This window comes from Vulpes lagopus, chromosome 24 (genome assembly GCF_018345385.1).
Source record: "Vulpes lagopus strain Blue_001 chromosome 24, ASM1834538v1, whole genome shotgun sequence".
Lineage (NCBI taxonomy): Eukaryota > Metazoa > Chordata > Mammalia > Carnivora > Canidae > Vulpes > Vulpes lagopus.
This window is the reverse complement of record NC_054847.1, coordinates 13,282,112-13,307,164: the sequence shown is the minus strand read 5'-3', so window position 1 is coordinate 13,307,164 and position 25,053 is coordinate 13,282,112. Positions and strand designations below refer to the sequence as shown.

General features: G+C 33.1%; 1 protein-coding gene across 1 annotated transcript in view; it reads left to right on the top strand.

Annotated features, from left to right (window-relative positions):
• DPP10 (dipeptidyl peptidase like 10) overlaps positions 1–25,053 on the top strand; it is a 601,399-nt gene that overhangs the window by 509,819 nt on the left and 66,527 nt on the right. Inside the window, exons 10-13 of the mRNA XM_041739998.1 lie at positions 289–386; positions 8,676–8,799; positions 16,075–16,113; positions 21,256–21,363. Coding sequence (XP_041595932.1) covers positions 289–386; positions 8,676–8,799; positions 16,075–16,113; positions 21,256–21,363 — 369 coding nt within the window. The remainder of the gene's footprint in view (positions 1–288; positions 387–8,675; positions 8,800–16,074; positions 16,114–21,255; positions 21,364–25,053) is intronic.

Below are 25,053 nucleotides of genomic sequence, written 5' to 3'. Positions count from 1 at the left end.
CTGGTGTCATTCTAGGGAAAGAACACAGTAGCACTGCCTAATGAATAAACTCATCTTGATTTTCCATCACCTTTAATTGTCTGACTAAAATGCTTGAGAAACAGCAATCTACAGAAACAATTGGAGGCAATCAGGTTGTTGAATCTAAAATCATTTCTACTTCAGAGAAATTAAACTTTTTCCCTGTTCTAACACAAAATTGTAAAAGAATCACACCACATTTTCTTTTTTTCCTCAATATATTTTAATGCTCAATATATTTGTATTACAATCTTCATTTTCTCAAAGGCAGGTCAAATGAATCCAACCATCAAATTATATGTTGTAAACCTATATGGACCAACTCATACTTTGGAACTCATGCCTCCCGACAGCTTTAAATCAAGGTATGCAATTTCCATTTTACTTTTACTTGGAAATAGTTATTTTTACTTCAATTATCATTTTGTTGCAATTTAGAGAGATGTGATCAGCTCAACAAATCCACTTGAAAATAAATATGAGGTTGCCCCATTAGTGCAGGAATGAACTCATTCTGTGTTTCTTGTTGTTCCCAGGAGCATTTAAAGTTTCAAGGTGATTAGCAGCACCACAAAATGACTAAATGTAGTAATAGTGAGAATTAGACTTTTTGTAGGAGATGTGACAGGGAAATAGGGGCAAAGGATAATTTTCCATTGGATGTTCTTCCTGAAAATAGTTATTCCATTTTTCTAAAATGGTCCTCTTTAAATGAGTACAGTCTTCCTAGAATTTGTATAATTATTTCTAGCAGAAATTTTCTCCCTAGCTTGGGAGTGATTCCCTAGCTTTCTTCCACAGGCAGGGAAATATAATGAGATATGGTTTCAAAATATCCTACATAAGAAGCTTTCTTATCTAAGAACTTAGAATGGAGAGAAAAGAGACACATTCTATGTGTCAGAAGCATAATTTTAATATTAGTAAAATCTCCAATAACACAAAATTAATCAAATAATCATGTGGATTTTGAAATTTAGAGTGGTCTTAGACTTCAAGGGTATTCTTTCAAATAGTACAACCCTTTGAAATTTAACAATGGTCCTAGAGATGGAATAGGTAGCTGATTTAGGAAAACACTTTCATGCTATTGAATGATATGAGGCTAAGCTCAAACTTTGTTTTGATGCCAGCAACAATCAGTGCTGGGGGACTGATTCAAATATAAATTTCATTAGAAAGTTGTTCCATTAATGTATTTGGGAAAATTCTATCACAGTTGGGGATTTTCACAGACAGTGCTGCCTGCAATGTGGAAATTTTCCCTACTTGTAAAGTTATTAAAAATATAGGGACTGCTTACACTGGAAGGGTGCCCATAAATACCTAATACAACCTGTTCCTATTATTGATGGAAAAGATGAGGCCCAGAGAGAAAATTAGCTGGTAACGGAGGTAGAAAATATGGTAAAGCCTGTTTCAAGTTATAGAGCATTTCATGCAGATCATGATAGAAATCCTTACAGGGCCTTTGGAATTGATATTTAGAATGCAGTAGAGTTAACTAAATCATATAGGAACTCTACTGAACTTTGTTTACCAAACATGAAAGTATTCATCACAAATGAAGCAATTATGGAAGCCATTAGTATTTTATGTGGTCTTATCTTAGCTCTTATCTTTTTCGCTGATTTTTAATGCTCAAACTGGAGTGTTTGAGTCACATCTCTTCCACCACTTCATGACATGAGCTTGGACAAGTCACTCTACCTCTCTCTGGATCTGAGTAACCTCACCTTAAAGTAATATTTTTTTTTTTTATTTTCATCAGTCTTTTGAAATCTTTGAAATGGAAGTCAACTTTACTACAGCCAGCTTTCTGTGTAAGAAAGAGTAGTGATTCTGGACCTTGATTTTATAACCCAAGAGGTTGTAGTGGGTTTACCGCATAGATATAGTAATGTCACCAAACACAAAAATTCTTAAAGACAGAATCGATTGTCATTTATTGGGTTATAAGTTAAGTATATATCTGTAATATTTGAAGTACAGTATCATAAAGTTAGTCATCCATGGCAAAAAGGTATCATATCTCTTTAAATATAAACCGAGTATACAGAATAATATACAAGATCCCACTAAGAATGAGGAAGAATCTTGTAGAGAAAAATCTCTTAAATGTAATTCAAGTACGTTGGTTTAGTGATGAACTTGTTCTACAATTTGGGTAGAGTCACGTAATACCTTATATATACAATGCACCAAACAACTTTGCTTTTTCTGCCTCAGGGTCTTATGTAAGTACCACCTGTAGCATGTGAAATGTACCAAAATGTATGATTTTTTATTGAAAAACTCAAGATCCAAGTTTACTTCAAAACTGATATTTTTGAATATTCCCTTGGTTCAGTTATATAGAAATCATTCCTTACTCATTTGTTTCTGGTAGAAGGTTTCAGTCCAAGTCACAGAGGGATAAGAAATGAATTTTAGATCATCTGCATTTAGTCACTCTGTACACAGATATTACTTGGATGAGCTCAGAAACATGCAAACATGAATAAAATAGATACATCCATGGTGTGAATCAAAGAAAGTTTCATTCATCTAGCTGCACATAAGATGGAAACCCAACTTTTTATTTTTTCCTTGATTTTGTTTTAGGATTAACATCTCTAATATTTTATACTTAATGCTTTAGTCATATAGAAATTAACTAGAAAACTATTGTGCCCTCCTAGTTAGAGATCTTAAGAGCTTAAAAAATTAAAAAGATTATACACTCAAGAAGGGTAAATGAAATGCAGTTAATTAAGGGGCTATTAACAAAAATGTGAGTAGAATGAAGGAAACTCACAGAGGATGGGAAAGCAGCTTTGAGTCTACAGTAGGGGAAAGCTATCACTGTCCTCAGGACTGAAGGAATGAGGTGCAGGCTCAATTATGAATCCTGAAGAGGCCTGTACCTGAAGAACAGGATGGACCAGGAGGACCTGTCCACAGATTGAGCAATTCAGTCATTGCCGAACCACACCCTAGTTAGGAAGTGAGTCCTGGGAATTAATACCCCAAACTCTCTCTCCTCTTAAACTTGGAGTTCCAACAGAAGCATTCTACTGGCAAAGCAGCCCCACGGTGGTGGCCAGCCTCTGGAAACTACAAGGAGAGAGTTGGAGAATGGACCTGGCAAATGGAGAATATTCCATACAAATAATTTAAGAATAATATTGGCAGAAGTATATCATACTTTATGCAAGTGCTGGAGATATCCACACCAGCACACAGTGATTTTTCTGAAGACATGTGAGAAGTGTTTTCTCTCCCTGACAGTCTGTCTTTTCCTGTGTGTAGTGTCTTTCTGTCTGTTTCTATACAGACACACACACACAAACACACACATACACAAACACATACACACATCTATGATTCATCTAACTAGTGCATGTGCTTCTCCTGCAAACCTGCCTCATTTTCTCATGTGCACTGCGAGTAATTTAAATAATGGTGTTTTAACAAGTTGCATTAGTATATGGTAGACCTGGAGTTTACCCATGGTGACTAACACCCATTTCCCTTTTTAACTTATTTTCCTTTTTCTTCTCCTAATTTACTTTACCATGTTATTCTTAAATCTTTCTAAACTAACTCAAATTCTTTATTTAAAAAAATAAATATATTAAATACATAAGTTAAATTTTTGATACCAGTATCAGTATTCTCCTATTTATTAGTGACAATACTCCTACAAATTCCAAGAAATAGAAACCATATTTTATTTTTTTAATGCATAAGTATAAACATGCATTAATTACTTATTAATAACATAATTTCCCCATGCCTTATTAAGACAAATGCCCTCTCCTTTTTTTGGATTTTGTGTTGTGTTCATAGCTACTCATACATTTGAGATTCTATTTTATACCATTTTATACCATTAGATTCTACCTAATGAATAATTCATTCTGGAATAATTTACTTTTACTCATCTTTTGTATGTTATTTAAGCATATACCATATTTTATATTATCTTCAGATATACATAACGGCAATTAATAATCATATTCTAATACTCTTTGCAGTTATAACCTTTTTTTTTCCTTTTTGATCCTTCCTTTTTTCTACTAAACTTGAACTTCATATGTGACCATCTCTAAGCCTTCTTTTTTCTCATAAAAGCACCATTGTGACAATAACTATTATTAAATGTATATGTGCACACCTAAGTAGGTAGGAAGATTTAGAAGATACATAGAAAGATGGTCTCTTGGGACTTAAAGTATATTAGAAACTGTGTTCTTTGACTCCCACTCCAAAGATGAAGAATTTTTTAGAATTTGAAGATGTTAAGTCATCTGGTCTGCTGATTATTTGGTTGATTTGATTTTAACAACTCAGGTGTGTAAGTTATTATATGTCTTGGAGAAATATGTCTGCAAGATAAAATCAGCATTCAGTAGACATTCCCTAATACCAGATACTTAAACTCTAGTCAAAGATTGTGAAATAAATTTCAATTCATTTATATCGGTTTAAAAAGAAATTAGAAGAATACCGTAACTTGGAGAAAAGTATATTTTTTTTCTTTTTTCCTTCTCCTATACTCCATTTTTTAAAAAAGTATATTTGTGATTCATCTTTAGCTGAAGATCCTTTATCAAGCAAATTCAGATCATGAATGCAACTTTTCTTCAATAGTGATTCAGCTCATACTCTTTATTTATTGTCTGTGTTGATTCTTCAGAATGTAGCACAATAGGAAGTAAGATAATGCGCTTTCGTGAACATTTTAGACCCATTTGGGAGTTAGATGATTCATCTATCTCATCTTAAGAGGAAGGAACATTTTGTAAATTTTTACACTGTGTGTTTAAGGTATTGCAATCATTCTATATCATTATTGGACCGTATAATTAAGATTTTAAAAATATATATTTAAGTTCTGGTGGAAAGATTTTTTTTCCACCCAGAGCCACCAGGCGCCCCCCGCCCCCCCAGGTGGAAAGATTTTTTTATAGTAATGAAATGTAGGTTTATCTACAGGCTAGGCAGTTGTCACATTGTTCTGAGGAAGTGATTATCCTTTATATTCAGATATCTCCAGACTAAAGAGGAAAGGTAGTATTTTGTCTTTGGCTTTTCCTTACTCTGTGCCTTTGACATTATTTTATTTACTTGAAATCTTTCTTTAGTAATCCACTCTTTGTGACTCATTATTCTTAGCATGTATCACTGATGTGACATTGTCATATTACCTGTCACCTGGGCTTGATAGCACTGTATTATCACTGAAGTATGCCTAGTTTATATCTTCCTCTTTGCCAAAGAATATTTCTGTCTTACAAAAAAATCAAATTAAGAAAATTTTCTGTGTTCATGGAAATGTCCTAAATGACCCTTCTTACAAGTAATTCATTGTTATTAACAGAGGTCTTTGAACTAGCTATGAGTTGGTCATTCATGCCATTACAAGATAATTATCAGTTGAGATCCTGGATTATCTGGAAGAGAGTGAGCTTGGTGCAACTATATGTATACAAAGAGTAGTGATTGGACAGAAAGCCAGTGAAAATACAGGTGTGACTTCTAACATAGTACCTGTCTGCTAATGATGCTGGGACCTCCATTCCACATACCCTTGTGAATAATTAGATCTTCTGTGCCAGACCACCTAGCTGATAGAAAGTCTTTCTTGACTTGAGTTTAATACCTCTAACCTGCTTGTCTGTCTCTGTGGCTTAAGAGGATGAGTTCCTTGAAGATTTTCTGGGTAATCCAGAGCCATGGAGACTAGGAACAAGCAGGAAAGCCAGTTATAATATAAGGAGGGGGCACTTCTCCTAGTCACTGGTCATGGTATACCAGATCTAATGTGTTCATGAAATGGAGTTCCAGGAAGACAGCCGCATCAGCAAAAGACAGGCCAAGGAGTGTGATTTCCAGGTAAGGGCCCTTACCTACTCCCTCATTCGGAGGAAGCTGCTTACTTATGAGCAAAACTAAGTAGAGGTATACCTAGAATCCTGGGATAAGGAAAGAAAGAATACTGACTGTATCTTACTTCTTAAGTGCCAGGCTCTATTTTAACTTTCATTTTAGATAATCTCAATACTTTATCATGGAAATTTTAGTGGCTTGAAATTATCCCTGAAAAATCGTATAAATTCAATTTTGGAGAGAACTCCCATCTTTCAGATTATAAATAAGGTATATACTAAGTTCACATCACACTAAATTCTGATTATAGGCATTAGATATGTTATATAATAATGTAATATAAATAACCACAATGTTTAATCAAAGAGAAAGATAAGTGGTATAACTATGAATTTATTGTTTTAACTTAATTTTACCCCTAAATTAGCATTCCCTTTTAAAAAATCACTTAATCACCAGATTTACACTGGTTGAATTTTGTTTTTCTAATATGAAATCCTTTTTTAAAAGTTAAGATTTTCCTTCATGGATAATAAATATGTGTCAATGTCTATAAAGACATTATAAGGAAGATGCTCTTGCAACATTATATTTGAGGGCTACTTTGAAAGGGAAAATACTCAAGATGAATATTTAAATTATGTTTTATGGTTGCAGTTGTTATTAGAAATTATTCATGTTGGTTGTCATCTCATTTGACATGATATGGAATATTACTCGCTTTAACTAATTAAGATAAATTCCTAATTGGGTTTGAAAATTTATGTATACCAGGTCTACCTAGATTTTTCTGTGAATATAACCTCCTTGATTTTGCAGTCTTTGGTCAGTTGTTTACAATAACCAAATTATTTTTTACTTTAATTCTAAACAGCATTTACACTAGTTAATCAGAAATATATATTGTCAGAGTTTAGCATTTCCTTTCCTGATTATAGTATCCATTAATATTTTCTTCCATGCTAAATTCTCTAGATAAGTCCATTAAAGATTAACACCTATCTTTCCTTTTTTAATAGTCACATTGCTGAACATCATAATGCATGCAAAATAAATCAATTTAAACAAAAACAGTAAAAATGAACAGGATATCATTCTTTGAAGAATCACAAAGCCCATGCATTTGACCAAATTAATCCTAAACCAGTTGCATATTTGTTTCAAAGTTGCCTTTGTTAACTATTTAGGGAACTTCATGTTATGATTTCACTGAAATTCTTGGCATTTTCAAGTGAGACTTAGCTGGTTTAGAAAGCTGCCAGATGTCTTGAAGAGGTTGTTAAAGAAATTACGCAGGCTTCGCTGTATGCTAAGTTTTGCTTGCCTTCTACTGACATCTTTGCTTTGATGGGTTAACCGGTTTTCTGGAGGAAGCAGTAGCTATTCAGAAATGTTAGAAGTGTAAGATTCATGTAGCTAAATGTCTAACCCACATGTGTCTAAGGATAGGTGATTTGTATCACAAAGCATTTCTCCCATACATGATTTTTCCTAAGGCCCACAAAAACTGGGTGGATTTTTTAAAAGATTTATTTACTCATTCATTTGGAGTGGGGAGAGGCAGGGGAAGAGAATCTAAGCAGACTCCCCACTGAGCATAGAGCCTGATAGAGGGCTGAATCTCCCATCTCAAGAGATCATGACCTGAGTGGAAACCAATAGTCAGATGCTTAACTGACTGAGCCACCCAGGTGGCCCTGGGTGGGTTAATTTTAAGATAATGCTCACAGATGGCACTTTAAATCATCTCATCTACTCTGAAACTGGGCAAATTTGTTGGAAGTTTTTTTTTTTCTTTTTATCATAAATTGAATTCAATGTTGACCATTGTGTTTTGTCTGTGTGGGTTGAGCGTTTTTGATATAGTATGTAAATTTCCAATCACAGAATCTATAATGAAAAAAATATAAACTAACTATAAGAAAAAATACAAGCTTTCCCAATCTACAAATAGCCTGAAATCAAAGGCTCCACTAATTAATATCCTCACTATATTGAAAATTCTATAGTCTCTCATCTCCTCATTTTAATACCTCATTTGTTTTAAACTATTTCAAATAAAGATTTTAAAAATTAATATATGTGTATATATATGTTATATATGTGTGCATATATATATGCGAGTGTCTGTATGTGTGTATATATATGTATAATGAATAGGATTGGGACTGGCCCTTGGCTCACACCTGAGAAAGACCACACACACAAAATAAAAAAAATGAAAACTAATGACTTTGTCATGCAAGTCCCCATCAGTAAAGTGAAATAACATGAAAATCATGCATAAGAAATATTAAATAAAGAATAAGTTTTGCCTTTTAATTGATTAGTAATTTTATTTTTTACAAAAATAGAATGTAGTTTAAAAATTTATGCTTATTGCACATATTAGTGCTAATCAATAGAAAGTTTTAAAAAATTATTCATAAATGTCTATCATCTTGATTATTTTTATTTTTTAAAGATCTCCTTTCAAAACAAAATAATAAAAATAAAGATCTCCTTTCTAGGATATCATTCATTTTCATATTTATTCCCAAATTTTCTGTACATTTGTATGTGTATGTATATATACACATGTTTACATACACACATATATGTATTTATATATGTGAGTATTTGGAATAGCAGATATGTATTTATAGATAAATAGAAATTAATATGATTTTGCATCCTCAAAGTGTTTCATTTATCCTTGTATATAAAATAGCAATTGTATATTATTGGTACTCTATAGGTTCTCTGCTGTAAATGTAAATATTTTTTTGTTTCCAAACTAGAGAATATTATATCACTATGGTTAAATGGGTAAGCAATACCAAGACAGTGGTCAGATGGTTAAACCGGCCTCAGAACATCTCCATCCTCACTGTCTGTGAGACTACCACTGGTGCTTGCAGTAGAGTAAGTATAGTTTACTTTTCTTTTATGCTTAAAATGAAGTAGTTTATGCTATTCTCTGAGGGATATCAGGCAATCCATTGTACAAAGACCAATATTTAATTTCCAGAGGTAGTTGGGAAAGAGTCATTCTATTAGAAGAATATACTTTAATACATAAATTATCCAAACTTTGAAGTGAGAAATATGGATGATAAGCAAAAGAGAACTATAAAAAAATGAATTCTTGTATAGTATAAAAGAGAGTCTAACCCCATTACTTTAATCCTGAAATATGTCTTTGACCTTGGTTAATTTGTGAATGTGGAATGTTTTTCCTATCTTTTTCAAACATATTCCAAAAATTCAATTTTTTTGGTAGTTCAGATTAGTCTTCTAAAATAATGGACAGTGTCTCCGTTTTTAACTTAAATAAGAAGAGTAAAAAAGAAAAACTGGTCCTTGAACCACTGTGTTTTGAAAGTAAGTTGTATTTCTATTTCTACAATCAGTTTTTATAAACTCTGCAATAAATACTATATGTGTAATTTTTAAAGTTCTTAACAGAAGGTATACTGTAATCAGTTTAAATTGTTTCACTGTATGCCTGTATTGGTACTTAGTAAACTATTCTCAATTATTTAGCAACAGAATTTTCAAACTTCTGTTTCTGGACAGGATAGAGTAAATGTTGCCAGCCTAGCATCACTGCTGTAGTCAACTATAAAACCATACAAAATGTATTTAAAAACTACTCTCAGATATTGGACAATAGCAGGATCAGGGCATAAATAGTAAAATAATGTAAATATGTAAGATAAGCCTAACTTCCTGTAGGGAACATGCTGATAGAGTGCAAGCTAATGGAGTCCTAGAAAAGCACAGTGGTATCACTGATCCAAGGAGGCAGAGGGAATCAGTTTGAGGCTATTGTGATGGGTGAAATTTGCAGGACAAGTACCACAAGATCTGGAGCTATAGAGAGAAGAGCTCTGGCAATCTATGTAAAGGACCTCTTAAGGCTTTAGCTCAGTGCGTAAGTGTGCAAGTACAGGATATGCTTCACAGGGAGAGAAGCAAATATAGAACCTGCAGGTTGCACAATGCTTGGAGACTTTGGAGTACCAAACAACAAAAATAGAGAGCTCTCACTGAAAAACCCTTTGCATTTTTCAACTCACAGCCCAGAAAGAAAAATGCATTAGAAATAAGGCTGTTCTATACTCTTTACAATAAACTTTTATATTAAATTTCAAAAGGATCAAGTACATGCCTATAAATTAGCTGTCTTCCTAGAACAAAGTTTACTCTTTTAAATGGAGAATTAAAATTTAAAATATCAATTACACAATCAAAACATACTATATGTAGAAAAACAGAAAATATAACCTGCCCCCCCCAAATGGTTATAAAAGCAGACTTACACAGAATAGAGATATTAGAAATAACCAATATAGAATTTTCTAAAGGTGATTGAAAGATATTTGGCAAATTAAAGGGTGGCCCTAATTAATAAATAGATGAGAGATTTGAGTAGAGAAATGAACTTTAAAATACAGAACAATGGAATTTCAGGAACTAAAATGAACAGTATCTGATATGAAAATGTCTGGACAATGTCCAGACAATAATGTCCAAACACAAACTGGACATTGTTGTAGTCAGGGAAATAAAAAAAATCAAACTGAAGTCCTGAGGGGAGGAAAAACCTGAAAAAAAAAAAAGGAACAAAGCCTCAGTTATATATGGAATAATTTGAGCTGATATATATGTAGGATGTAATACACACAGAAGGCAAGGTTTGAAATATTGGAGCAGGAAAGAAAAATTAAGAAACTTAATATATCCCAAATTTGAAGAAAAACCATCAACCTATATATCTAAGAAGTTAGCAAATCCCAAACAGGATAAAAACAATGAAAATAAGTAGACACATAATATTCAAAGTATTAAAAACCAAAGACTAAGAGAAAAATTTTAAAACAGCCTGAGAGGAAACATGTTACATATGGGGGAATAGAATGATGAAAATAACTGCCTCTATCTTATTGGAAATGATATAAGCCAGGGAGCAATAGGATACATTTTTTAAAGACTCAAAGAAAAACAATGTAAACCAGAAGTCTATATCCTATGAAAGTATCTTTCAAAAATGAAGACTGACATTTTCAGATAAATACGAGCTAATTCAGCACAAGTATATCTGCATAAATACCATGAAATGAAGTTATTCAGTCTGAAAGAAATAGCATCAGATGAAGACTCAAATCTAAATAAAGAAAAGAAAGCTACCCAAAATGGTAAATATGTGAGTAAAATAAAATAAAAATACCTTTTAGTTTTTGTTTTTTTCTAGAGGTAATGGATAACCTAAGTAAGTTAAAAGTCAGCCATGCACAGTAAAAGAAACAGTCAACAATAAAAGAAAGAAAGAAAGAAAGAAAGAAAGAAAGAAAGAAAGAAAGAAAGAAAGAAAGAAAGAGTCAATGAATTGAAAAGCTACCCTGTGGAATGGAAGAACATTTTGCAAATCATGCATCTGATAAGGGGTTCATATCTAAAATATATAAATAACTCATACAACTCAGTAGCAAAATAAAACAAAAACAAACAAAACAAACAAAAACCTCAATGATCTAATTTAAATATGGGCAAAGGATCTGAATAGACATTTTTCCATAGAAGATATTAAAATAGCCAACAGGTATATGAAAAGGTGCTCAGCATCACTAATCATTAGGGAAATGCAAATCAAAACTGCAGTCGTTTATTGCCTCATGCCTGTTAGCATGGTTAGTGTCAAAAAGACCAGAGATAAATGCTGGTGAGGAACTAGAGCAAAGGGAACCCTGTGCACTGTGTTAAGAATGTTATGTCGGTATAGTCACTGTAGAAAAAAGTAGGACAGATCCTCAGGAAATTGAAAATAAAATATAATACAGCAATTCAGATTCTGGATATGTATCTAAAGGAAGTGAAATCACTATCCAGGATATATCTGCAAGCCCATGTTCATTGCAGCATTACTTACAATAGCCAAGATGGGGGTAGAAAGCAAGTGTCCATCCACGGGTGGATGGAAAAAGAAAATGTCACAAATATATGCATACACGCAGGTACACACACAAATGCTATTCAGCCATAAAAAGGAAAGAAATCCTGCTATTTGTAACAACAGAGGAGGGACCTTGAGGGCATTTATTCTGAGTGAACTAGGTTAGAGAACAAATACGGTATGATCTCACTTATATGTGGAATTAGAAAAAGAGAGATTATATTTTATTTGCCAGAGGTGACATGATGGTAAAGGTAAGGAAACTGTGTGAAGGTGATTAAAAGGTACAAAGTTCTAGTTGTAAGATACGTAAGTTCTGGGAATGTAATATACACCAAGAGGACTATGGTTAACAATACTTCATTTATGTTTGAAAGTTGCTAAGAGAATAAACCTTAAAAGTTCTCATCATAAGGGAAAAAAATGTAGTTATATGGGATAGTGGATGTTAACTAATGATATACATTCTCACTGTGCTATGCAAACTTTATTAGAGACTCTAACCAGAATAACTTGGCAAGAAATAAATATCATAATGATTCGTGAGGAATAAATAAAATTCTCTTCATTATTGCATAAATAAAAAGTAGGAAATCTACAAAAAAACACAAATCCTAGAGTGGGTCACAATTCACAAGTCAGTGTACCAACTTAAATTGTTTAATTTCCTGATTTCGATCATTTTACTGTAAAAAAAAAAACATGTACACAGGATACTGTCATTTTCTTAAGAAATGCTTATTGAATTATTTCGAGGTAAATGGATATAATACCTAAAAAATTCTATCAGATTATTTATAAATAAGGTATATTTCTAACTTCTAATTAATTTTGAAAAAAAATACTTTTGCCTTCCTTTCAAATGGTTTAGAAACAGTAGAGGGATATAATAATAAACAAATGGAGCAAAATATAAATAAATGAGTAATTTGTCTAGAGGATATGCAAATGTTTCTTGAACCAGTCTTTAACTTCTCTGTAAGTTCGAACTTTTTTCAAAATAAAGAGTTGAGAAGCAACAAAATGTGTTTCTATATATTCATAATATGACAATGGAAAATAAAAATGCCACTAAAAAATTTAAAACATTAAATACGTAACAAATAGTGTGCAAAACCCCCATATTGAAAACTACAACATTTTTGAAAGACATTAAGGAAGACCTAAATAAATAGAAACTATATGCTTGGAATTGAAAAGCTGGATATTACAGATGGCATTCTACTCAAAGTGAACTGTAGTTTCAATACAATATAAATTCCTAGAAGATTAATCAATTGATCGATTGATTGATTTATCCGGTAGAAAAGACAAGCTGGTTCTAAATGTATATGGAAATGCTAAAGATCTGATGAGCTATACAATCTTGTAGAAAAGCAAAAAATGTTGGAAGTTGCATTACTGGATTTCAAGAATAACTAGAAAGCAACAGAAACTGAAAGATTGTAATGGAGACAGAAGAACACACAAATATATCAACCGAACTAATAGAGTTTCCAGAAATAGATCCATACTTATATGATCAAGTGATTTTTAACAGAGGTGCAAAGACAATCCAAATGGGGGAAAATGATGCTGGACCAATCAAGAACCAAATGAAAAGTGAATGGTATCTGGCACCTATCACATGCCATATTCTAAAATTAATTTGAGATAAATTGCAGTCCTAAATCTAAGAGATGATACTGTCAATCTTCTAGACAAAAATATGGGATATATATGTTATATATGTATATGTATGTAGATATATAGATAGAGGTATAAATATAGATATATATATATAGTCCATACTTCAGTAACTCCATTCCTAGATATTTGGACAAGAGAAAAAAAAAACTGTCCAACGAGGCTTTGTTAAAAAAAAAAAATTTAGAGAAGCTTTATTTACAGTAGCTAAAAACTGGAAACTAATTATCTATTAACAAGGAATTAATAAACAGAATGAGCCATATCTATACAACAGAATTCTGCTCAGCAGTTGAAAAAGAAACATAATACTGATAAATGCCCAGCAATATAAGTGCATCTCAAAAACAGTGTGAAAGAAGTCCCACTCAAAAAGGTGCATAATACATAATTTCAATTATCTGAACTTCTAAAATAGGCAAGACGAATCTATGGGGAAAGAGTTCAGAAGAGTGACTGCCTTTTTGGAACCTCTGGGAAGGGGCATGAGAGAAGGTGTGAAAGTGTGAAGATCTTATATCTTGATGGCCTGTGAATATATCTGTTAAAACTCATCAAAAACACATTAGAGCTATCCATATCACTATATACAAGTTATTCTCCAATATTAAAGTATAATTTGGAAGGGGAAAGAAATTTGTTTTGATTGGAGTGATAAGCATAGATAGGGAGATAAAGTTGATGAGTTAGTCATTTACTTACTGGATTTGACTAATGCTCTTTACATTTAGCTTGTATTAATAGGAAACTTATTTCAACCGTCATCTGATAGGCTGATAGGATTTCACCATTTGTTTGTGAAAGTATTCTGCACCATTTTTTATTCAGCTAAGTACTACATCATTTAGAAATTGGGGGATCCCTGGGTGGCGCAGCGGTTTGGCGCCTGCCTTTGGCCCAGGGCGTGATCCTGGAGACCCAGGATCGAATCCCACGTTGGGCTCCCGGTGCATGGAGGCTGCTTCTTCCTCCGCCTGTGTCTCTGCCTCTCTCTCTCTCTCTGTGACTATCATAAAAAAAAATAATAATAATAAAAAAAGAAATTGGCATGTGTATATTCTAGTCAGAGAAAACCTGTGATCTTTTCTATATGATGATAATCTGTGTATATATTGGCAAGAAGGTATCAAAATGCTTCAGAAGAAAATAGATATAGGAATCCAATCATATTATTGATTTGATACCTTATTGATATTGTTATATTTCTTTTCTTTTAAATTTTAAAAATTTATTTATTCATGAGAGATACAGAGAGAGAGAGAGAGGCAGAGACATAGGCAGAGGGAGAAGCAGGCTCTCTGTGTGGAGCCTGATGTGGGGCTAGATCCCAGGTCTCTGGGATCACGACCTGAGCCGGAGGCAGATGCTCAACCCCTGAGCTATCCAGGCATCCCTACATATTATATTTCTAATATATTTCTAATCCATTATGAACTTAAAAATTATTTTACTGTCTACTATATTGAGATAGTAAGATAAATGCATGTGAAGACTTTGGACTTCAATGGATTCTAACAAAAGAGTAATACTAATGAAAAGGCCATTGATATATTTTTGTGTGTCTATGTTTTATAGATACCAATAACCAAGGATGGTTATTGCAGAGATGCAAAAAGAAAATCAAGGAATAGTTTAGTTAGATGTTTCCTTGATATCTATATGTAGAAAATCTAGTGAAAAAAACATTAAAGAAAAATAAAAACAGGCCCTGAAAAGAGAAAGTGTTCGATTATAATGTAATAATACAGCTTTGAAAGAGGATAGTGGTAAAAAAAAAAAAAAAAAAAAACCTATAAATAAATTTTTATAACAATTTTAAATTATACCTCTGCATATATGTAATACTGGTAATATACTGTGATTTAGTTTTCTTCATTTAAATATTTTTATTATAGATTAATTTTTTCTAGAATTTTAGACTTTCATAAGTTCCTATATGTAAACATTACTAGTAAAACTTACTGTATCTACACATATTTAATTTAAGATTAAATTAATCTCATTTTGCTTTGTGAAATATGATCTTGGTTCTGATCATTTGCAAGATTACCTTAATGGTACATAAAATTTTGTCATTTCAAATGTTTATGTTTCCTTAAGAAAAGAAAATGACTATGATGGAGAGTGGATTAAATGTTGAAAGAGCATCTACCTTTTCATTTTATTCCTGGATGTTTGCCCAGTTCTTTTGAAGGACTTAATAATTTTGTTTCCCAATGATGCCTAGAGGTGAAAACAGACAGTTCCTAGTGGTTCAAAACAGTTCGAATGAGGTAATCAAACAGCACTGGAAAATGATCTTCTATCCCTGGTGACATACTACTGGGAATTCTAAAGGAGCTCACCAAAGGAAGGATTTATAATTAAATTATCATTTAATCCCAATTCTGTACTTATTCATTCAGTTGAAAACAGTAGTGATAAAACGATCTCTCATGGTATTTCACCAGTTGAAGAGAGGGGAAAAAAATGCCTAATGGAAACATGTAAAAAAAAAAAATTGATGCCTACTCATTTTAGTGTTCAGAAGCTTCATGGAGTTCATTATTTCTTTTCAGAAATACGAGATGACATCAGATACTTGGCTCTCCAAACAGGTATGGTATATGAGGTTGCTTTATGTCACATTTTGGCTATTGTGCTCATTCTATTTACCCATTTTCTGTATAATAACTTTCTCTCAAAAGTTATCTCAGTAATATTACTTTCAGTATTTGCTATGTTTGACTGAGCCTTTCCATTAAAATATTTTTGGCTTGGCCTTTCTTTTTTTTTAAAGATTATTTGAGAGAGAGAGAGAGAGGGAGGGAGGGAGGGAGGGAGGGAGGAGAGCACAAGCGGGGTGCATAGGGAGGGAGGGTGAAGCAGACTCCCTACTGCACAGGGAGCCCGACATGGGGCTCAATATCAGGACCCTGAGATCATTCATGACCTGAGCTGAAAGCAGACACTCACTTGACTGAGCCACCCAGGCACCCCAGACTTGACCATTCTATGACATCATTTATTAAAAAGTTACTTCTATTTTCTGTAGAGCATAAGTTGCAGAATAATTAGTAGGATCCAATTTCAGGATCACTCACATAAGTCAACTTTTGTATAAATTAAAAGAGGAAAAAGTTGTGACCCAATAAAGCTGGAAACCATCAGCATTGATCAAATTCCCCAGAAAACTGACCAAACCTCCACATGAATTGATTATGTGGAGGTTATTTAGATGAACGCTTCTTTCCCTACATGTATCCTACCTCCTGATGCTAATTTATGACATAAATGAGGCTGAAATTCAGAACACTTTAGAATAACTACCAAATGTCTCCACGACATGGTCTCATTCTGAACAATCCAGAAGGAAACACAAGTAAATTATCTGAATATGGCTGAATTCATTTTACTACTAACTCCATCACTTTTCTACAAAGGGAAATGTGTTTGGTTCGCTTTTGATTTGTTTTGTTCTCTATAAAGATCTTTTACATTCTCTCCTGAAGTGTCATACACATCTCTGGTTTCAATCACCACCATGTAGTGAGATCTCTAAATGTATAGCCCTGCTCACTTCGCTGAGTTCTAAAACATCCAAATTCATGCTTGGCATCTTCTCCTAAATCTGTACAAGTAACTGCACACTCCACAGGTCCAAACTGAACATATTCCTCTTCTAGTCTTAGTATTGTTCTTATCCTAGGAGTCAAGGACATAATTACCCATCCAGCTATTAAAACCATAAACCTAGTAGTCATTCTTAAGGTTTTCTTATCCTTTTCTGCATATTATTTTTCTTAGACTATTATTCTGTATATTATTCATCACCAGGTTTTTCAATTTTACATTCCAAGATCTCCAGTCAATTTACTTTCCTCAGCTTCACAAACAGCATCCACTATTTGTGTAGAAACTGCAGGTCCAGGCAGCCCAGGTGGCTCAGCGGTTTAGCGCCGTTGTCAGCCTGAGGCGTGATCTTGGAGACCTGGGATCGAGTCCCACATCGGGCTCCCTGCATGGAGCCTGCTTCTCCCTCTGCCTGCGCCTCTGCCTTTCTCTCTCTCTACTCTCTGTGTCTCTCATGAATAAATAAAATCTTTAAAAAAAAGAAAGAAAAGAAACTGCAGGTCCTCTTTACCTGCTGAAAGCTCAACTCCTCAGGCGCATGCCAATCTCTTCTCCATGCTGCAGGCTGGCTGACAGACCATGGCAAAGTGTATACTTGGTTGCCCTTAGCCATGCCTATTCTACAGCTGAAACAATTGTCAGTTCCTTCTCCATTCTAGGCCCATTCTAGGCACATTAGCTCTAATATTCCCAGGTTCTTTGTATATGTGCTGCTGAAGCGAGCACTTCACAGGTTCTTTGTAATGAGCTTTTCTTCTAAATGGAATTCTATCAACTATTTTGTTTTGTGAAGGCTGCTCCTTTTTCAAACCTCAGCTTAAATCACCCATCTAAAATACTACCTCCTCCAACCACTATAACCACATCACATCCGTTTATAAAAGCTTTTTTTTTTTTTTAAAGTCAAGTGTAATCTTTTTTGTAATACTTACACAATTATTTCTATGTTGTTTCCCTACATTCACAAGGGCAGGAGGTGTCTTCACTTTTTTTTTTCCCCATTGTCGACTAAATGCCTCATATAGAGTCTGTTTATAAGAAAATTTCCATAAATACTTGCTGGATAAAGAAAAATAGGAAGGACTATAGATAAGCTAAACCTTCTCTTGCTGGAAGCATAAGCACTATCCTTATTTATATTATATTTATCTACCAATAAATAAGTAGATATTAATATTAATTAATTAATTAATTAATTAATTTCATTTAATCTAATGAAATTGGAAAAGAATCAACTTTGATCTTGTAGTCAGTAATGGAATTTCTTAAGTTAGATACTGAAAATAAAAACAATGAGAAGCAATAACATAATGGATATTGACATATTCTAAATTGCCCTGCATTATTAAACCTATTTTGCTATCAGTTTTATTTTCAGTGACATTCATAATAGTGTAACATGCATCAACATAATCCATGTGCTTTAGGAATTGTGTTATCTACATTTTGAACCCCAGATTTATGAATGTTTAATAGAAATTCTTCTTAAAGCACAGAAACTAGTTATCAATTATCAATTAACTATTCAGTAAAAAATAATGCAGATGGTAGTTTGTCACAGTTGAGTTTTTCTCTAGAAGCTTTTATAGATTTTTAGAATTTGATGAAATTTAAAGTATGAGAATGATAGTAGTAATGAGATGAAACAAATTTCTAAGAAAACTAGAAACTTAACATAATCATCATATGCTTACTTTCTGGACTGTAGTAAGAATAAAGAAGTAGCCATATTTGGCCTGGCTTTCAAGAGACTTGTGATAACCTCTGTACAAAATTATTGGTCAAGAGATAGAATTTGGTATTCCCAATCCATTGCTCTCTGCATCATAAACACTGACTCACAAACATGAAAGTGGACAGTGCAATTGGCTCCATTTCCATTATTTGATTCTAGGAAGAGGTTGGCATAGAGCTCTATTTATAGGCAGATATTGCCTAGTGGTGAAAGTTATTAAGCGCAGCAATGCATACGAGATTATAGTCCCCATCTCCTCCTTCACTGAGCCATTTATAAGGCACTAGAATCTCAAATATAAAAAGTAAAATAGATACAGATATCCCTGTACCTTAAAAAGGCAACTTATTTTTGGAGCAAATCACAAAGGGATAATATTGAATAGGGGAGGAGCTAATAGGTTGGAGCAAATGTGGATAGAGTGATATATAACAACCATTTTTGCCTGTGGTACACATTCATCTATTCAATTATGAGTTGGACACCTACTGGGTCCTAGGCAATATAGCTAAAAAGATAAAATTGCAAATTTAGTTTAATTATTACTTGCCTAGTGAAGGAAGCCAACCATATAATAGAATGCATTGAATGCCATGATAGAGATGAACACAGGATAATTGTTAGAATCTCTGAGAAGAGATTTCCTAACTATGAGATACTCTCTAACTAGGGAGATTTGGAAATGGTTCCTGTTCCTTGAGTTTAAGGAGGGGCAGGCGAGGGAGGAGGGGAGAGTAAGATTCAACATAAAGGGAAACAGAAAGGTTGTTCCAGAGAGAAAAAGCTTCATGTGCAAAGGCCAAGAGAAATCCCAGAGCACAAGAGATGGAACCTACAGAATTATTGACTCTATCATAGTTGAAAGATGTGATTCACTCAGTCAAGTTTCTTATATTATATGCCTAGAAACGGTGCATTGTCTTCATCCTTGAATTGTATATTATTTCAGTTTTAAATGTTTGCATATATCATCTTATATTTTCATGAATGTCCATGAAATAGACAAGGAAAATATTATCCTTATATTTCTATCAAAGGATGATCTCACTAGTAAAGCTAAAATCAGACTCTTAAGATTATGAAAATAGTCATTTACTTACTCATTAAGTATATAAGTATTAAGCACAATTTATGTGATAGTCATTTTCTAGGTGCTGGAGATAGAGCAGTGACAAATAGAAGGTTCCTTCCCCAGGGAGCTTGCATTCCAGGGGAACACTACCTACTTGTCTACCTACCTGCCCACCTCATACATACACATATATACACCCCCAAAAAAATGCATACCTGCCTATAACATAGTGTGTTGGATGCTATTAGGTAATATAGAAAGAAACGGGAAGTAGGTAAAAGGGGATGAAGGGTTCAGATAGAGCTGTGTGATCTCGCTCTAAGATCCCCTTCTAGATGGGTAAGTGAGAAGCACCTCACTGATAAGGTGACAAAGAGACAACATATGGAAGACATAAAAGAAAGAACCAAAGGGAATAAAAAGTGCAAGGAGAACCAAAGGGAATAAAAAGTGCAAGGGCCCTGGAGCAGGAGCATGCACAATATGGAAATAGGAGAATGAAAAGAGATCAGAAAGAGAGTGGTGGGCCAGATCACCTCAAAGAGCTTGTAGGCCATTTTAAAGACCTGCAGAAGAAACCATAAGCAAAGCCTTTCTTTTAATACATGTGTAATCACTTTCACTAATCCAATAGGAAAGAATCCAGTGTTTTGTCAGGCAAATCCATTTTCTTAATGTTTCCCCTGGAGCAAAAGGAAAGCAATCTATATGTATAGCTTCCATCATTTAATTTTCAGAAAATAATTCTATTGATTTAACATGCCACTAGAGTTTAATTAAAAAATGATCAAATGGGCATTTGTGTTTGTGTGTTTTTTTTTTTTTTGGAGGGGTGAGAAGTGAAGATGGGAAGTTTGAATTAAATGATTTTCACTAGATTCCTTCCAATTTTGCATCCTTTTATCTTCTGTGTTTTCAGTAAATTTATATATACATCAAGAGAAATGTATGTTCAAGTAACCAGAATTGCTGAGTCAAAGATTTCAGAACACATATATTAAAAATTGCATGTTTTTTAGTAAACCATTCATTAAAGAGCTTCTTATGGTAGTCCAAATCAAAGAGACAGAAAAGAGAATGATGGGGAGTAAGGTAGGGAGGGATGAGAAGTTACTGTTTAATGGGCACAGTTTCAGAAACCTACAAAATTTCTGAAGATAGGTGGTGGTGGTGCATTCACATTATTTTCAGAGGTAATTTGACCATTTCACAAACAAATTCTGAATCAGAAATTTATGTAACCCATACTTAAATTAGCAATGGTTGGCAGCACAAAGCACATACCATCTTGAGATCATTATATGCACTTCTGTGTTTTAGAATGAGGAGCCGGTGTTTTCTAGAGATGGCAGCAAATTCTTTATGACAGTTCCTGTTAAGCAGGGGGGCCGTGGAGAATTTCACCACATAGCGATGTTTCTTGTCCAGGTAGGTGCTGGCTTCTTTCTATTCGGTGTCATTGTGGTACAATTTTGTGACATATTATGAATCTACAGTTAATGCCTGTGAAGTTCAGCCATATATTTAACCCAAGGACTACGTTTTTAGGAAGAGGATTCCCCTCCATAGCTACAAGTTCAAACTGTACCTTCCCACAAGAGTCTCAACACTCAACAGAACTCAGTGAGTCATACACGTATGCTAAGAGGTGAGGGCCTTTGGAAATAGAATTGAATACATGAAAATTACCCAGCCCCTACTTTCATAGACTTGAGGACAATCTAGAGAAAACTTTTCATTCAACAAATACATATTTTTTATTTTGTACAAGCAGTATTTCAAAGTGCTACAAATGTTTTAAATACTTGAAGCAAACTACATGTCCATTGAAAAGTTGGATATATTATGGTAGATGCTCATAAGCGAATGTAATGCAGATTTGAAAAACTAGGATAAAGAGAGACTGTGCTAAATTTTTACAGACTTCCTGATAAAAAGAAGGAAAGGGTTATTTTTCCTTTAAATCGCAAATGAGTTTACAGTTAAAAGTTTATAAAGTTGTATCCAATTACTAAAAAATTAGAGAATTTAGAAATAGTTGAAATATGACAAGGTTAATGAATCAATTTGAATGTAATGGCCAGTAACAAATATTCATGAGAACTAGTTCCCTTCAAAATCACATAAATAAACATCCTAGTCTCAGGTAAAAGATAATTTATAAAGATAAAACTTTGTGGAAAAATTGGAATCCTCTAGGAGAGTTTCCAAACAAACTAGCCAAGAATCAATTTCATGCTTACAAAATATAGAGTAAAAAATATAAATGTGCCAAAAGATCCCGAAACAACCTAGCTACTTTTATGTCGTTAGAACCTTTAAGCCTTGTGCATATTCTTATACTTTTATCATTATCTACATACATATTTATGTTCAGCAACTCAGTGCCTTGAATTCTCAAAATCTTATATCAGTAGTTTAAAATTAAACACTTGTCTAAGGTCTGTACCTATTAAAATAATTGTCATGGCTTTAATTTTAATCAAAGCTGAAATAAAAAATTTGAGACGTGTATAATGTCCAAAATAGAGATGTAGATTAATTTTCATAGTATATCATTAAGTTGGAAAAATAGGTTATAGACTAATGTATAATGTGATCTCATTTATGTTCTAAATAAATATATTTATATATGCATAAATTTTCTGACAGTTTTATATCTAACTTTTAAAATGATTAAATCAGAAAGGTATGACTAAGGGAACTCTTTTCTTTTTTTTTTGTTTTTGTTTTTTATTTTTTAATGTGAACTGGAGGAAGCTTCACTAGCAAATTGCTCTACCTGATTAACTCTTGCTAGCTAATAGTCAACTTTGTTATCATAAATAGGAGAGATATTTTGGCCAAAAATAATAAATCACACTTTCCAAATCTTAAAAGTGAATGTAGCATTTTATTAAATTTTTAAATTGATTAAAATTTTAAAGGCCAGTATTTTATATTCAAGAAATTGTGTGAAAATCCAGGTGGTCAAAATTAGATACAAATTGTAAATATTTATAAGACAGAGAGTGAAAGATAGGGAAAGATGTGTAATACATCTTTTATATATACAATTCCAGGAAAACAATCTATTCAACAAATTAAGAAGAGAAATAGTGTCTTTTAAAAGTGTGGGACTGGCTGGGAATGGGGGGGTGCTGATGCTGGTATGTAGGAATCAAGATATTTATGAATCAGCAGAAGTTCCTTTATAAGCTTTAGGAAGAAATACCTTCTGCCCCCAATCAAATAGTCCTGACATGTGTTCTAATTCATTATTACAAAAACTTAATAGAGCAGATGTGTTTACTTTGTTCCTCTTCTATATGAAGATTATAACAAAGCTTTCCTTGAAGTAGAAGATATTTTGATCTATTCTAGTGGCAGTTCAGAGAATTTGTAGCTTGTCTCACTGAGAAATAAACATGACTGAATGATTATTTATGGATATTTTGGCAATGTTGATGAAATAAATCTACTTTGCTCATGAGTTAGAGGTCAGTGGTTAGATAAATGTAAGTTATACCTAAATCTACACACACACACACACACACACACACACACACACACAATCTGAAATAGTTTGAATTCCTTTGCCTCAATTTTTAAAATAGCTTATGAAAAAGCTCTTTTATGAATCTTTTATGATTACCATAATGACACGTATATATGTATAAAAATGTGTATGATTCTAAACTGAATTAAGTGAACAAATTTAAAATCAAACACAATCTCATCACCCCATACTCTTACAGTATAAATCATACTTATTTCTAATATATATTTCTAATTCCTTTTAACATATCTGTGGTATTTCTAATACATATTTCTAATTCCTTTTAATATTAAAAACTATATGATTTTCTCTTAAATATTGTAATCATAGCACATATATATTTGTAGTATTTAAGGAATAATCTATAAATATCTTCCATTATTTATTACATTCTTAATATTTAATATTCTGAAGTATGGTTTTAATATGTATGTTATGTATGTTCATTCTGCCAACTAGATTTACTATACTGTATTTAAATGAATCAATTTGAATCATCATTAAAGTGACGCTAGTTTTGATACTAGAGATTATTCAGAGATAAACATTCTTATACATACTTATTTGTGATTATTACCACAAATATATATGTTATCAAAAGATACCTAGGCAAAGCACATATGTACATATGTATTTGTTTAGGTTTTTTTTTTTTAAAGATTTTACTTATTTATTCATGAGAGACATGGAAAGAGAGAGGCAGGGACATAGGCAGACAGAGAAGCAGGATCCCTGTGGGGAGCCTGATGTGGGACTCAATCCTGGGACTGCAGGATCACACCTGAGCCAAAGGCAGACACTCAACCACTAAGCCACCCAGGTGTTCCATGTTTAGGGTTTATTAAAATACTTTATTCATGAAAGACACCGAGAATCAGAGACATAGGCAGAAGAAGGAGCAGGCTCCCTGTGGGGAGCCCAAAACAGTACTCGATCCTGAGACTCTTGGATCATGCCCTGAGCTGAAGGCAGATAGTCAACCACTGAGCCACCCAGGCATCCCTGTTTAGGTTTTTGATATGGAGTGTCAAATTGGCTCTCTAAAATAGTATACTAAAAAAATAAAAATAAAAAATAAACATTGAAAAATAAAAATAGTATAGTAATTTACAGTCTAACAGCAATGCATTACCAACATTGATGACTTTTCACCCCCCCCCTTTTTTCCCTTGACATACTGAAAGTAAGAATTGACAGAACAGAGAGTTTGATGGCCAACAATCAAGATGACTACCCTAGCAGTATCTGATGTCTAGCTATATTTGAGAGCTTCCTCACTGAATGAAAACAAATTTATCTGTTTGAAGTATCTTACTAAATGAGATTAGTAAATTTTTACAAACCCTTTTCCTTTTCACAATGACTATGTAGAAAAAAACTATTAATTAAGACCAGGCTATAAAATTAGTCTTTCAGGTTATTTTCATTATAGAGAGTGATGGTTGTCATTACAGATACTTTAGTGGGTTTTTTCATATTTACAAAGTTGATTGATCCTTACTAATTTCAAAAAATACAAGTAGAAATAATTTATGTGTATCCTCCTTTTAGACAAGATTATAATTTTATGTAAACTAGTA